This window comes from Tursiops truncatus, chromosome 3, assembly GCF_011762595.2.
Source record: "Tursiops truncatus isolate mTurTru1 chromosome 3, mTurTru1.mat.Y, whole genome shotgun sequence".
NCBI lineage: Eukaryota > Metazoa > Chordata > Mammalia > Artiodactyla > Delphinidae > Tursiops > Tursiops truncatus.
The window spans coordinates 892,241-907,443 of NC_047036.1; the positions used below are offsets into that span (position 1 = coordinate 892,241).

The 15,203-nt window shown below is 58.5% G+C and overlaps 1 protein-coding gene across 2 annotated transcripts in view; it reads right to left on the reverse strand.

Annotated features, from left to right (window-relative positions):
• Window positions 1–4,849: 4,849 nt before the first annotated feature.
• LPCAT1 (lysophosphatidylcholine acyltransferase 1) overlaps window positions 4,850–15,203 on the reverse strand; it is a 41,024-nt gene continuing 30,670 nt past the window's right edge. Inside the window, exons 9-14 of one of the 2 annotated variants that reach the window (XM_033852744.2) lie at window positions 14,249–14,331; window positions 11,815–11,940; window positions 11,120–11,273; window positions 10,713–10,808; window positions 8,162–8,303; window positions 4,850–6,996 (exon numbers count right to left, since the gene is read on the reverse strand). In XM_033852744.2, the coding sequence (XP_033708635.1) occupies window positions 6,812–6,996; window positions 8,162–8,303; window positions 10,713–10,808; window positions 11,120–11,273; window positions 11,815–11,940; window positions 14,249–14,331 (786 nt within the window). In that variant the 3' untranslated portion in view covers window positions 4,850–6,811. Of the gene's footprint in view, window positions 6,997–8,161; window positions 8,304–10,712; window positions 10,812–11,119; window positions 11,274–11,814; window positions 11,941–14,248; window positions 14,332–15,203 lie in introns of both variants that reach the window. The other variant, XM_033852743.2, reaches the window with a different exon arrangement.

Sequence of the window (15,203 nt, forward strand, 5' to 3'; positions counted from 1 at the left end):
GACACCTGTCATGTCTTAACTACACACGGTTAGTCTTGCTTCCAGCTAGCTTTTGAACACGGATTTTGCATAATGATTGTCAACGCCTTCATCTACTAATTCCATCGCCCGAGTCACTTCTGGGTCTGTTTTCGTTGATTGTAGATCATCCTTCCTGCTTTTTTGCGTCTAGGTGGCCTCTGATGGGATGCAAGTCATTGTGAATTTGACCCCTTGAATGCTGGGTAGTTGTATATTCCTCTGAATATTCTTGAACTTTGGGCTGCAGGTAAGCTACTTACAAAGAGTTTGGTCATTCTTTCAGGTCTTGCTTTTAAGCTTTGTGTAGCAAGACCAGAGTCGAGTTTGGCCGAGGGGGTTACGACTTCTTCACGACTCAGGCAAAACCCATCTGAGTTTCTACCCGAAATCCCCTTCCAGGATGGCAGCCTCTGCCCCTCCGTCTTGACCAAAAGCAAGATTGTGGCCTCATTAGCGTTTATTAAGTTGGAAAGAACTAATCAGAGCCCGAGCAGCTCTTGACAATCCCGTGGTAGACCCCTGCCAGACTCTCGTGTGGCTGGGGGGCCATGGAGGTCGGTCCTGCCCCTGGAATATGGGCGGCTTCCTTTGGATGAGAGAACACACACTGTACGATTTAAATATTTTGAGATTTACTCTCGAGCCAAGCACGGAGTCTATTTTGCCAACTGCTTCATGTGCATTTTTAATGGCAATGAAGTCAATTTGGTAAACAGCGTTTTTCAAATTTTCTACAGAACTGTGCTCCTTTCCCTGGTGGTTCTATAGACGACTGAGAGAATTGTGTGAACATCTCCAGCTATGTTTGCGGATTTACTTATTGCGTCTTTTCATTCTGCCTATGTTTGCTTAGTATATTTCAAGGTACGTCACTGGGGATGTACCCCTTTAGGAGGACTGTGTCCTCGGGTGAACTGAGCCCTTCATGGCTCTGCGGTGTTTGTCTTTGACACCGTAATCCTCCTCCTCTTAAAGGTCGCTTGCTGTGGTGTTATTACTCCTGCTACATCGGCTGTCTTGTGGTTATGTTTGCACATTACATATATTTCCGTTTTTTGTTTTTTTTTAAACTTTCAACATGTGTTTAAACAGCATATAGTTAGGGTTTTTGTTTGCTTTTTAATTTGGTCCAGCGACTGTCCTTTAGGAGTTTTTAGTCTATATTTAATGTAATTACTGGTACGGTTGGATTTAGGTTTACCACGCTGTCTGTTTTCTAGTTGTATCATCTGTCCTTTGTTCTTTATTTTTTTCTTCTTACTTTCCTGCTTAGTCTGGGTGACATTATTATTTTAAGCTATCCCATTTTATTTATCTATAGGCTTATTAACTAGTCATACCTCTGTGTTTTTATTTTGTTTTCTCTGAAGGCTTCCAATACGTTTTTAAGTTTTCACGGTCTCTCTTTAAATAACACTAATTCTTTCTGCAGAGCCAGGTTTCCACATGCATGTCACTCTTACCTTCGTTCCATGATAGTATTTTCGTTTTCTCTGGCTGCTTTTAAGATTACCTCTTTACCAGCGGCTTCCAGAATTTTTTGTAAAGTGCCTTTTGCCGTATTTTTGTTATATTTCTTCTGCTTGTGGCGGGTGGAGCCTCTTGGATATCTGAGCTGTTAGATTTGGGAAAACTCTGGCCGTTATTCTGTCCAATAGGTTTTTCTGTCCTAACCTCCCCTTCCCTGGGCCTCCGTCACCTGTGATAGGACCCTTGGTGTTTCTTTCGGTCAGCTTTCTACCCAGTCTTTGCTCCAGTGGGCCCACACATTGCTACACGACGGATTCGTGGTGTTTTCTCTGTAGTGCGTATCTCAGGTGCCCCTGCCCAGGGCGGGATGCGGCTGGTGGCTATGGGCCTGCAGCCGACCCAGCGAGTACAGCACGGCAGGGGACGGAGGCGCTGGGTGAGGCACGGATGCCCACCCGGAGCCGAGCGACCAGAGCAGCCCCGGCTGGCGTGGCCGGGCCGGACCCCGCCTTGTCAGACACGGGCCCAGGACTGAGCTCCCAGCGCGGCCCCTTCTCTGGGCGTCGGCTTGCTCGCACCGGACCCCCGTCCTCGAGGGGACATGCTTGTCGTCATCCTGATGCACTTGTGCCGGGGGTGGACTTCCTTCCCGCCCCTGCGGCTCTGGCAGCACGGCCTGCGGACCTCACTGGCCGCTGACTCCCGCCGCCCAGCTCGTGTTACGCCAAGAAGGGATCTATCTTACCGCAAGGGAAGCCTGGCAGCTCTGAGCGAGCCCCCACCAGAAGCCGCCGGCCTGACGGGAGGAGAACGACTTCTGACGCTTCAGAGACCGGGGCCCGTCCTGATGGGTGCCCCCGTGGCATGCAGGCTGTGCTTCGAGCTGGTCGCTCACAACGCACGTCCGCGACACCCGGGGGCCCGTGGGAACGCTCTTCTCACCCTCATGGCCGGGGACCGCGGGGTGTGGCCTGTGTGATTCTGCGTCTGTGGGATGCCCTAGCCTGTGGGACTCGGGTGCCACGTGCTGCGCTCCGGCCGGGGACATGTGAGCAGCGCTAGGGTTTTATTTCTGTGCAGAAGCGTCGGGCTCTTCTCTTCCCTGTGCGGCCGCCTGGCTGGACCCGGGAGAGAGGCTGCGCTGGCAGACGGGGACGCGCGGGTACAGGCAGCTGGAGCTGCCCCAGGACAGGTGAGCGAGGGGTAACCCGTCGCTGCCCTGAATCTTGGCCCGAGAGCCAGCCACATGCTTCTGTTCTCTTCTCTGCAGCTCTGGGCTTGTCCGTCTTGAGGGTCTCCGTTCCGCTGGATGAGACACTCCTACTCGGGACACCGCGGAGCCTCTGCGCTGCAAGTTCAGATGGCCACCAGCCGTTGGGCTCCTCCGGCCGGCGACGTGACAGGGCCGGGGGTGTCACGGGTGCTAACGGCAGCAGGGGAAGGGGGCCCGGGGCTCCTCTGGGTGCTTCTCCGCACTTTCAGGACAAATCCTGTGACCAGCAGAGGCAAGACCACAGGCTCCGGATACTTTGGAGTGAAAATGTGAGTCGTCTCACTGGGCAAAGACCCAACCGTCCAAGGTGTGGTGGGGGCCACAGGACAGGGGACGGGGGACGGGGTAGGGGGGACGGGAGGACGGGGAGGGGGGACGGGGGAGAGAGGACGGGGGAGGGGGTAGGGGGTGGGGGCGGGAGGACGGGGGAGGGGGAGGGAGGAGGGGGTGGGGGAGGGGGAGGAAGGGGGACGGGGGACGGGGGAGGGGAGGGAGGAAGGAAGTTGTAAATACCGGCCTCAGCCACACAACCGGCCCCGGAAGTGAGGACGGCAGCGCCCTTGCAGCCGCCTTCCTGCCTGGCGCGCGCGTGTGTGTGTGTGTGTGTGTGTGTGTGTGTGTGTGTGTGTGTGTGTGTGTGTGTGTGTGTGTGTGTGTGTGTGTGTGTGTGTGTGTGTGTGTGTGTGTGTGTGTGTGTGTGTGTGTGTGTGTGTGTGTGTGTGTGTGTGTGTGTGTGTGTGTGTGTGTGTGTGTGTGTGTGTGTGTGTGTGTGTGTGTGTCCGTCCTCAGTTTACAGAGGGAACGGCAGTGTTGAGGAGCGGGCACTTTGGGAACTAGGGAAAACCTAGTTTTCCGTGTGACAGAGCATCGGGGGGTGTCTGCCAGCACCAGAAGAATGAACATCTCCGGGATGGACGCGAGGGTTCCCGGGATCTTACTTTCTGGGAGGAGGCGGAGCCTCTGCGTTTGCAGAAGTGACCATTACGTCACGTGCGTCACTCCCTCGCGGGAAGGAGCGAGGATGGGCCCTGCGTGGCTGGAGGGATGGGCTGTCCTGGCCACTGGCCGCCTGCTGCTCTCGGCGGCATCCCCATGTGCAGGGCTCTGCCCCAGGAGGGGGCCGGGGTCTGCCACTGTCCCACTGGCTGGAAGGCTTCCGGCCGGATCAGCAAATGGGGGCAGGGGGTTGGGCAGAGGTGAACCTTCTGCTTCTGTAGGAATCGCCACCAGGAACACCTTGAGCGCCCACCACTCCTTAACACCCGTCCCCTCTGGGGCGCTGGGAACCCCCTCAAGCCGCGGCAGTGTGCCTCCCCCCCCCGCCCCCACCGCAGCTCCCAGAGGCTGCTTGTCCCCTTCCTTCGACTGGGAAGCTGTGTCCAGCTTTGAATGTGGAATGTCCAGACCCTGGCTTGCTTTGGCCCTTTTTTTTACTTAAAGACTTGAGCAAACTTTAACCAAGTTCAAAGGCAACACCCACTTGTTATGTTAGGAAGGGCCAATGCCTACCCCTGGTGCACGAATGTCATTCTGGTGCATTTCGTCCGCCGCCGCCCCGATGGGGTCAGACCACGGGCTCCCTCTCCGGCTTCCCTGACTTACGACATGAACACGATGCTAAGTGTCACTCCATCCGGAAGCCGCTGGCTACACAACCTCAATTTTCTCCTCTACAGTTTTCGGGACTGCAGTACGCCAGCTCTTTCTTTCACTTCTATTTCTAAATCCCTCACTGACTTAATAGGACGAATTCAAGATCCCTGTCTCTCTCCGCTCGACAAAGCGTACATAGAAGGTGCGTGTTTCGCAGAGAAATTATAGAAACCAACTCAGCAGGTCGGCAAACAGCCTACGAGGTTGAGTTCTGTGAGGCGTCAGCGGCTGTCTGCGTGCCCGTGAAACCTCCGACCCTCCCTTTGCCATCCAGAAAGCTTTTTCTACAGAAGTTCAATTACGATGCTTCCCCAACGTCCTAGAAAAGCACCGAGAAATCTCAGCGGGACTGGTTCTCCTGTCACAGCCTGCGTCACGTCCGCTGTTGTCTTTCTGATGAAAAAAACCGCACATAACAAATACGTCCTCAAGTACATAAGACTTTGCGTTTTATTCGTTCCATTGAAAACCCCGAGTTTGTTGGGAGGCACCCGTCCCACCCCCTCGCGCCCGGCAGGGCCTCTGCAGGCGGCGGGCGCCCCTGCGGCTCCTGGCCCCACACAAGGGGATTCAGTCCCGAGCTCTGTACGTTCACAGTTCTGGATGCCCGCGACCCTAAGTCGCTACGAAAGAGAAGAGTTATCAGGAGGAACAAACATCCATTCGATGTCTGTTTATCAGAGATTTTTTCCTGAAAACGCACAGCGGCATTTCATTCAAAAACCCTTCATCCACAGACGCAGGGCCCAGGCCCTTCCTCGGAACATCTCAGTTCGTTCACCTCCTTCATTGCCAGGTGTGGGTTTTTCTCTTTTAAAAATGAAACTCCACGCATCCCACGATCATGAAGTCAGTCCTGGTCGCTACCAAGGCCGTGCGGGAAGCTCTGTGCCCGACGGGCGGCGCCCTGGAATGTCAGTCACCCCGCACCCTGCGCGGGGCAGGAGGGGCTTCGGAATGAACGGAAGTTAAGGGTGTTTCCTTTTTCTGACGTCTAACCGTAGGAAGTTAAGGGTGTTTCCTTTTTCTGACGTCTAACCGTAGACACGCACATCTCCAAGCCTCAGGCAGTTAGTAAACATTTCCCCTGTACTTCTGGCTCTGGTGGTCCCTTCCTATGGAGATGCCCCCAGGAGAAATTAGAAACCAAAAAAAATTGCCCAAACAGACCCAGAGGCTTTGCTTCAGGGAACAGACTCAGTGTGTGGTTGTCATTGTGCTTTGAGGACAGGTTTCTAGTTATGTCACAAGGACATGAATCAAGGTGGTTTCATGAGAGTGAAGACAGCACCTGGAGCCCCTCCCCGAGCCCGGTGGCGCTGCGCCCCACTGACGCCCCCGGACATAGAGAGGGACTGGAGCCCCCCGGGCCCCCCGGGCGCCCCAACTGCCCGTTGCCGCTGCTTCCCACCCCCTCCTTCCCCGAGGCTCATCCGTCTCCAGATGCCCCGAGAACCCTGGTGCGAATGGGGGGACAGTCAGCGCAGGCGGGGCCTTCCAGAGTGTCACCATCCCCTGGGGCACCCGGCCCGGGAGACAGGAAACCCCGCCCCCGCCATTTACACCCCGGCCCACCTCATCTCCCCGACATTCAATGCTCTGATCGGAGCTGACACTTTGGTGAAGTAGATCATGTCGCACGGAAACAGAAACCCCAAGCTGGTATAAAAAGAGGGGGTTTGTAAAGGACCGAGGAGACAAAAAAGTGGTTCCGGGCTGGGTGCCTCAGCGGAGAGGAGTTCCCTGGTCGAGAGAGGCCGGAGGGAGAGTTAGCTCAAAGCCCCAGACAGCCTCAGGGTCTGTCAGGAAAAGGGCCTGTAAGTAAACATCCCCTGACCCTCCAAGGAAGATGAAGTAGAAAAGCAATTCTCTTTTCGTAAAAAAATGCTGAGTGTTTCCTGAAGTATCTAAATGAAGTTTATAAAATACTCATGAGCTCCTGCAAATATAGAAACGTTGAAAAATCAGATGGCGGGTCTGCCCACCGATTCCACCGAGGTCGGCAGAGACTTTGTGCCGGAATCGATACGCGGGTGACACGTCCCGCGTTCAGGTGCGCGTGGCAGCCGCCGGCCTGCGCAGCCTGGAACGGACCAGCAGGGACGGTGGGAGAGGATGGAAACAAAACGGGAGGCTCGAGGTGAAAAGAGAGCAACGCCCGGGCCGGCCCCCGAGTGCCGCCGCCGGGAAGGGAGCTCCAGGAGCCGCCCCCGTGAGCTCACCGCGCCCGCCCGTCAGGGCACGCACAGCCACGGCCTCGGGCCCGCGCTGCTCTAGGACTCGGGCCCGAGGGCAGGAAAGGGACAGCGCGTGTGGGAGCGTGGAGCCCGGATGCTGTCACAGCAAACGGGGCGGCGGCTGCGGAGATGCCTCGTCTCTCCAGAACCTTACGTCCTAGTCCAGCTTCTTACGAAAAGGCTCCGTCCCAGCGGCCGAGTTTTCGGGGCTGAAGTCAGCGCAGAAGCCGTTGGGGGTGGGAGTCAGGGGTGTCTGTGCGCAGCTCTGGGAGTGCGTCTGCTCGGGGTACAGGTATTCGTCCGCGAAGTCGGGGTACGCTTCGGCAAACCTCTCGAAGTCGCCTGGAAAGACAAAGGCACCTTGGTTACCGGCCTGCGGGGGCAAAGGTCTAGAGTCTGGGGTCTCTCCCTGGCGCCCCACTCACACCCTGGGGGCGTCGTGGCATCTACATGGACCCTCGGGAGGCCACGAGAGGCACCGCACCTCAGTTTTCTGTGTGAAGACCAGGGTGGCTCTCACGTCATTTCGGCTACTCCTGCTTTGGGGAAACTAAAGGGTCAAGTCAGGGATGTATTCTGCGTGCTCACATCCTGGCAGCGGCCTCATACCCCCGAGGCAGGAGCCTCGATGGACACAGCTAGGCCCTGGGGACACCGGGTGCACAGAGAGTCACCCCGAGCCATCGTGGGGCCTGCGCGGCTCTGTGTCTCCTGGTGGCCCTGGGTCCCGGCGTCGGGGTGGGGAGCGCCCTCGGGCTCGGTGATGCTCAGAGGCCCGGGCCCAGGGCACTGCAAGCTCCAGCGGCTGCAGGGAAACGCGTGCTCCCGCTGGGAGCGGAGCTGCCTCCACGGGGAGTCTGTAGTCGGTCAGGGCTCCGAGCCTCGGCAGTAGCACCCGCTCCCCGGGAGGCGCGGCCCCCTTTAGCGCAGACACGCGCGCACACCCGGACCAACGCGCTGCGGCACCTGCCTGACATTTGGACGCGATTAAAAACACATCCAAACACAACGTGCACAATGACCTTTCCTGAGCAAACGTCTCCTCTTACTTTAGGGAGATTATGGGCTCATCCTCAGATGTGCACGCGGGCCGGCGCGCTGAGCGGGCCGCCTTCTGGGGCTCCTGCTGCCCCCACACCCCCGGCCTCGGTCCCCAGGCGGGTTCCGGTCCCAGTTCCCGAGGATCTCGGCTGTCCCGCGTTGTGTGGCGACAGGTGACGCAGCCAAAACCCCGGGAGAGGAGATGCCCCAGGAATCGGTCCTGACGGGCCGGGCACGGAGTCCCTCCCCCACCGGGGACCCTGACCTCAGCCCGGCCGCAGCCCCGGGGATGGCGCCTACTTTACAGCTGGGCTGGGAACGTGCTTCTGTTAACGGCCTGCAGAAGCGAGACTGGAAGCTCCCACCCCAGCCCTGCCAGGTTTCAGGAGAGCCTGGCGAGAGTGCAGGGGGCACTGCCTCCCCCACCTCGCACTAGGGGCGTCCTCCCCAGCTCCCAGCCACTCACCGAATGTGATCCTGCCCTTCTCCTCTTGGTCGATCGCCCGGAAGAGGTCGGTCACGGTCAGTTCAGCCACGCCCAAGGCTGTCTTCAGGATGCTGGACAGGGCGTGCTCGTCTATGCTGCCGTCCTCCTGCGACCCGTACATCTGCAAGGCAGGGGCAGGAGTCACCCCGCGGCCCCGCCAGCCCCGACTATCCAGGGCAGCTGCTTCTCCTCCTTCGCGTTCCCAGCTCTCCGGCCGGCCCAGATAGCACAGGGTCAGAAGGGCCGGAACTCAGCTGCACGACCGAGCCCTCGGGAGCCCTCAGCACCTCGGGCAGGTGGTAGCCGGGAGCCCTCAGCTCCCTGCTCGTGTGTTTTTATTTTTGTTTTTTTTTTTTGCGGTACGCGGGCCTCTCACTGTTGCGGCCTCTCCCGTTGCGGAGCACAGGCTCCGGACACGCAGGCTCAGCGGCCATGGCTCACGGGCCCAGCCGCTCCGCGGCATGTGGGACCCTCCCGGACCGGGGCACGAACCCGTGTGCCCTGCATCGGCAGGCGGACTCTCAACCACCGCGCCACCAGGGAAGCCCTGCTCTTGTGTTTTAAATCCACCAAGAAAGGGTGGTATCTACACTGCAACGTGAGGACCTGGCGTTCAGCCTTTGGCTGCGAGGTGCCCACTTCACGGATGCCCACCTGAATGAACACTGCGGCTGTGAGTCGCGGTGACCAGTGAAACCACCAGGAAAGGAGCCAGGCCGCCCCGCCACCATGAGGTCCCCCTTCCAGAAGGCCCTGGGTGACCCGCATAACTGACCACCTCAGGGACCCCGCTTCTCCTCTCCCGTGCCCTAATTCCCACTCTTACGCTTTAAATTCGCCAAGAAAGAGTGAACCCCCAAAACCCTAGGCCCCTACCCTCAACCCTGACAAAGGCAGAGCCCCAGATCCACACTCTCGCCCCGTGAGCTGTGACCTCGCTGCCCCCAGGGCACGCCGTGTGCCTCCAGACCTGTGAGTAACAGACCTTTCTTTTCCAAGCTCCCTGATGGCTGTTGCCGAGGGCGCACTGCAGTCACCCTGTGAGAGCCCCAGGGGCCAGTCCAGCCGCAGCCCTGGCTACCGACGGGCTGAGACCAGCACACGACTGCATTCCATCCTGCGCCGTGAATTCCTGACGTCCTCCTCCTGCTGCCCTAGTTTGGGAGGAGCGGCCCCTGCCCCCCCCCCCACCAGCCTGACCAGGGCTGCAGGAGAGCTGGGGGCCGTCACCGCTGCGCTGTCTGTGGGCTCTCCTCCCCACGCTGGGGGCCCCCTGACCAATCTGCTCCCCAACCCCTGGAACTTCTTGGAGCATTCACTCTGCCCTCCCGCCTAGAGGTGGGCTTCCCGCGGCGGGATGTCCACATGAGCAGGACACACCGGCCCCGCTGTGGGGATGCCCGGGCGCGGGGCCGTCTGCCTTCCCGGGGGGCCCGTGAGGGGTGGTCACCGCAGGGGAGGTCGCCGTGGAGCAGTGCCGGGACCCACAAGGCGGCACAAGCGGTGCCGTCCTCCCCGCAGCCCTCGCACCTGCCCTCCGGTGGGGCCTGGTAGCGCTGCTACAAGGTGCTCGTGCGCACGCTCAGCTGTTTCACTGAGCGACAAGCTGGCCACCTCCCTGCCAGCCACTGTCGTGGCAGCAGAGTCCACCGCAAGATGTCAGAGAAGCTGCTGCAGGGCCACCAGATGGGCGTGGCCGAGGCAGCACCGGCACAGGGGCGCTGAGCCCAAGGGCAACCCTGGGAGGTGCCCGCCAAGGCCGGAGGGGACAGGCTTTCCGAGACAGGGCGCTACCAAGGACCGCCGCCGTCTGATTAGCCCCCGTGGCCTGGCCCGCAGAAGCCGCCCTGCACCGTGGGGGACTCTCCCAGTCTGCCATGGAGAGGGTCTGCTAGGGTCAGGAGGGAGAGAAGGGGTTCTCCCGGCAGTGAGTGACCGCGGCTTCCTGACCTATACATCATATTTTCGTGAGTCTGGCTAATGTGAGTTGCACCTGTGAGACACAGACAGAATGTGTCTAGGTGGCAAAGCGAGCCCAGCTCCACCCTAGGGGACTGACCAGGTGAGGCCATGCTTGAGGGCAGCCAGGTGGATCTGCGGGCGGGCCGGGACCCCATAATGGGCCTTCCCCAGACTCACTGCACCCATGGTGAACGGCCTGGCTCTGGGCTACGCCGGGGCAGGCGGCTCCTTAGTCCCAAAGCCCTGCTTTCCTCTGGTCAACACGCTGATGGGGAGGCCGTGTTGGGAGACAGAACCCATTGGTCCCGCTCAGGCGTCCAGGACTCAGGAAGACCCTTCCCCACACTCTTCTTACGAGTGAGGGCTCTTTAAATTCCAGGGAGAAATAAAGCAGAGGAGGTTTGCCGGCCTCTTTACAAACAACGGCTGCAGTACAAGCTTATGTGAGAAGAGCAGGCAGACGGCAAGTTTACCAAAGTCATAAGGGCTATAAAAGGTCTCACAGGCCTCACGTGACCCAGGTCTCACCGACCCCACAACTTACAGGTCGCGTGAACGCCACACTTACCTTGAACGCCAGCCGGATGGTGTCCAGGGTCTGCGACGGCCGGCAGACGACGGACAAGGCGACCACGTACTCCCGCATGTCCATCTCCCCGCCGCCCTTCTGGGAAGAGACGCTTTCAGGGACAGCCCTGCCCCCTCCCGAGCATGGGTGTGACGTCACAGGCCTTTTGGCAACCCGCTTACAAAAACCCCAACTACAGGCGTGTTTATCAGCAAACGTTGATTTAAAGCCAAATTTCTAGGTGCATTCGACAGCATCTTTTGGGGAGAAAATACCCCCAGAGACTGGGTGGCTGGCAGGATGGGCAACAAGGGCTGGTCTCCCCTTCTCTGCTTCCAAAATTGTCTGAAGAACATTTCTATCACAAGGGAAACAGCTGCCCCCAAGCCCCCCCAACAAGGCCGTACCTCATCAAACAGGGCAAACAGGTCCTCCAGCGCCCGGGACTCGGGGACCTCCAGCTGCGCCGCGAACTTGGGCAGCGTCAAGCTCCCGCCCTGCTTCATCCTCGCGCTTTCTGCATGTCGGTCCAGATCGCGTTCGAGTTTTTCTGGTTTTAGCCTAAACAAAAAATGAGGGGAACATTCTTTTTCAATAAAATTACAAAATGCTGAAAATGGCAGATTTACTGCCATGTATTAAGACCCAACAAAACATTAAAACGATTCATAGACCAAGCAGCAGTCAGTCCTCGAGAAGAGAGGCTCTTCCAGGAGCTTGAAGGCACGAGTGTGCCCTGTGTGAGCGTCCGCACAAGCACTGACACCCCTGTGGGTGTGCGGGCCCCACCCTTAGGCAGGTCCTCAGGGGATGGCGGACGGTGGTGGCGGGTGGGGCGCGTCCCTAAAGAGACAGCCGGGGCCGACCATTCAGGGTTTAAGACACTTACTTCTGTGTGGAATTTGAAAAAAAGAGAAAAGAAAAAAACCCCAAACCTCAGAAAAAGCACCATTAATTATCTCGATCGCCCGCCACCCGTGACCTCCAGCTCGGTCACCAAGTGCCCAGGCGGAGACCCTGCGGTGGCCTGGTGGGCGTCACAGGCGCCCACAGGAGCACTGCCTCCAACTGGGTGCTCGAGAGAAAGCAGCAGGGAACTCACCCCAGCCCCCTCACCAGCCTGGCAAACTCGAGAAGGCACGTGTCCGCGGGGAGACGAAGCTGGCCTTCCGCCAGGGCCAGCTGGCAGTCCTCAAACGTGTAGTCAGTTACGGAGACGCCCAGGGCCCTGCGGGAGAGGAGGGCACTGCCATCAGCCGGCCCCTCGGGGCAGCAGAGCGAGCGCGCTGGACGCTGAGGTGGGCGGGAAGGTGATGTTTAAAGGCCACGTTCAGGCGGTCCCCTGGTGGCCTAGTGGTTAGGATTTGCCACTTTCACTGCAGCGGCCCGGGTTCCATCCCTGGTCGGGGAACAGCCCTACATGCCTCGAGGTGTGGCCAAAATAGGAACAGACAAACAAATCAATAAATAGAATAAAGACCACGTTCAGCTAAACATAAAGGCCGGAGAGCTGACCCAAAGCTCAGTTACGTGGCACCTGGGGCCGCCCGGCTTCGTGGTTAGCCTCTATCGCTGTGGTTTCCGCCCTCTAGGGAGCTAGCATGCATCTAGCGCCTTGAAGAGGACGACGCTGCCCGCAGTGGTGCTCAGTTCAGCTCAAGTCATCTTTGCGGGCAGCAGGGGCCGCTGCTATCTGTGCTGGTACCACCCTGAAGTGAGAGGGAGAGTCAGAACCCAGTCATTCCAAGGGCGGCGTCAGATTTCTAGAAAAATGGCCTTCTCCTGACTATCATGGAAAGCGCGTTCACGGGAGGAAATTTACCACATACAGAAAACTGGCCCCCAAGCCCGCCTCCGTCACTGAAAGGGCGTTTACTCATTCCGATGGGACAGTCGGCCCTCCGGATCCAAGGACGCGGGGGGCGGCTGCACTAGACTGTCTCACAGGAGGGACTCGAGCATCCTTGGGTTTTGGTCTCCGAGGGTCCGGGAACCAGCCCCTGGCGGGTACTGGGGCACCGCTATAGCTCCTTGCTGCCACGGCAACGCTGTGTGCGTCAGGTAATAAGGAAACAGCGAAGCTGAAGGCCTCTTTCCGGGGCTGCTAAGCTCCCCTTAGGAGCGCGTAGGCCTGGTCGCGTGGGGACGGACGCCAGAAGCGCCCCAGGAGCTCCCGGGCTATCCACGGGAAGGGGGACGGGGCTGGCTCAGGGCCGCCTGCAAAGCTGTCGGGACCCCGGCCCTTCCCGGGTGCAGCCCCGGTGTGACTAAAGACCAGGCAGGTGACGGCCCACGCCCGTGGTTCTGGCTGTGAGGCAAGGGGAGACCCGATGGGTTTCTGCCCTTTTCCACTGAACATGACGTGTCTCTGTTAACACCGATTATAGGATGCCATAGAAGTTTCTTTAGGATACATATTTAAAATATTTAGTAGTTAATTTGTCTGAACACGAACAACGACAACAAAAAATTACACCTAACCTGTCAGGCCTGCGACTCTGTGGGTATTATTTTCTTATCTAGAGGTTGATCAAGGGTGTCACTCACTGCCCTGACTTCCCAAACGCTGGGAGTTGAGAATCTCCCGCATCCCGGCAGCTCTGTGTCCGCATGTGGGATTCGGAGAAGGGGGGCCTGAGGGGAGCGGGCGCGTCTGGCTGGACTCCACTGCCGGCGCCTAACTCTGAGGGCGCCTGGGCGGACTGAACGCCTGGCTGAGTTCAATTCACGTGTACCGAGGTTAAACGCATGACCTCGCTCAGCGTGTCTCACAGGACGCACCAGAGCGGGGACGACGCATCCCTCGCGAGGAGATGGACTTTCCCTTAGAAACTAAGTCGCGCCAGGCAGCCGTGTGCCCCTCCCCACAGGTGACGCCGTCCGAGCACCCCTCCAGGCACCGCAGTGGCCGAACTCAGAGGCAGCCTCTGCCCCGGAGGAGAGAGGAGGGGAGGGAGGGGCTGGGACTGAGAGGAAGGGTGAAGGCACCTGGGGTCTGCGCTGAGGCTGCCAGGGCCCGAAACAAGCGGGAACTGCAGGGAAGTAGGAGGTGAGAATATTCCTAGCTACACACACACTGTGGTACGAGCAGCGCGAGATTAAGTGCACAAATACCACACTCGGCTCGGCGGGACGGAGGCAGAACCTTGGTAACGCTGTCTGGGTAGATGGCACGTGTCGAGGACGCACCAGCCCAGGCCCCGCTGCCTGTCTCCAAGGGACGCACACGGACGCAGCCCCCGTGGGGACTGCTGGCTAATGGGGACGTTTGCAATGTGCAGAATTAAGTGGCAATGAACCATCTTCCAAATGTTGAACAAGCAGAAACGTCCTCCAACAGGATCAGGAGACAATGCACGCAGCCAAGCACACGCTGGCCGATGCCCAGCCTAGGCTGGCTCCAGCCGCCTCCCCGACGCCGCTGACTGGCTTTACAGCGAGGCCACGGCACTGGCGGACACGGACCCTGGGTAACAAATACTCAGGGTGGCCAAGGGCACCGGGGCTTCCCCGCCGCGGAAGGGGCGCGCACTCACTCTGCCATCACGTGCCGCACGTTGCTGGCGTACAGAGCGGGGTCCTGCTTCTCCTCCTCCGACGGGGTGTACACGGGAAGGAACTGTGCACACAGAGACGCCGGTTACCTGCACGAGCACGAGACACTGCACTCGCCCCCCCCCCCCCCCCCCCCCCCCACGATGACAACCTGCTCCCGGACAAATCAGGATCTCTGTCAGAGCGCCCTCCACCGGCATCGTCTCTGGAGTTGTCACTGCCGCCCATGCACGCACACGTGTGTAAACTCACAACCCACCTTTCCTCAGCAGGAGCACCACTCCTCCGACACAGAAGCCAGAGAGTCGTGCTTACGACTTCGCACAGGGGCTTAGTCTTTGCAATCGAAAGAATCGCAGGTGTGCTTCCACTTCTAAAGTCTCAGTTTTGTGTTGCGGGTAACACGACAAATTATTTCCACTTGAAAGACTATTATTAGCTTTTTGACAACCACTGCATTTGCAGAATATAATAAACTGTCCCAGGAACGTGTGTCTCTGCGTGTTTTAAATAAGTACGTCTCACAGCCTGTGCCGACCCCCCATTGTAGAAAAGGAAAATGACCATCACCGAGCCCTTTTCTTTAGTATGGACATTCAAGAATACAGGAACATCCCCAAATCCTATCAGTTCTCATCGTATAATGCTAGTCTCTCGCTTACTGCTACCTTTTTAAAAACTTTGTAAGTTGCAACAGTTCCTCATATCAGCACTGGCGTCTTGTAGGAGTGACGCAAAGAACTTAGAGTGATTTCACAAAGCCATACAGTTTCTTTCCAACTCTTCAAATTAGAAACCAGTCTGAAACAGAGCATCTTCCTTGGAGTCTCTCCCCGCTGCTGCCTCTCGGCCACCAGCAAACGAGCCACATAAAATACCGTGGGTTGCAGGCCAGCCACCCTTGGACCCGGGCCACGGCCCTTCCAGCCCAGTCCT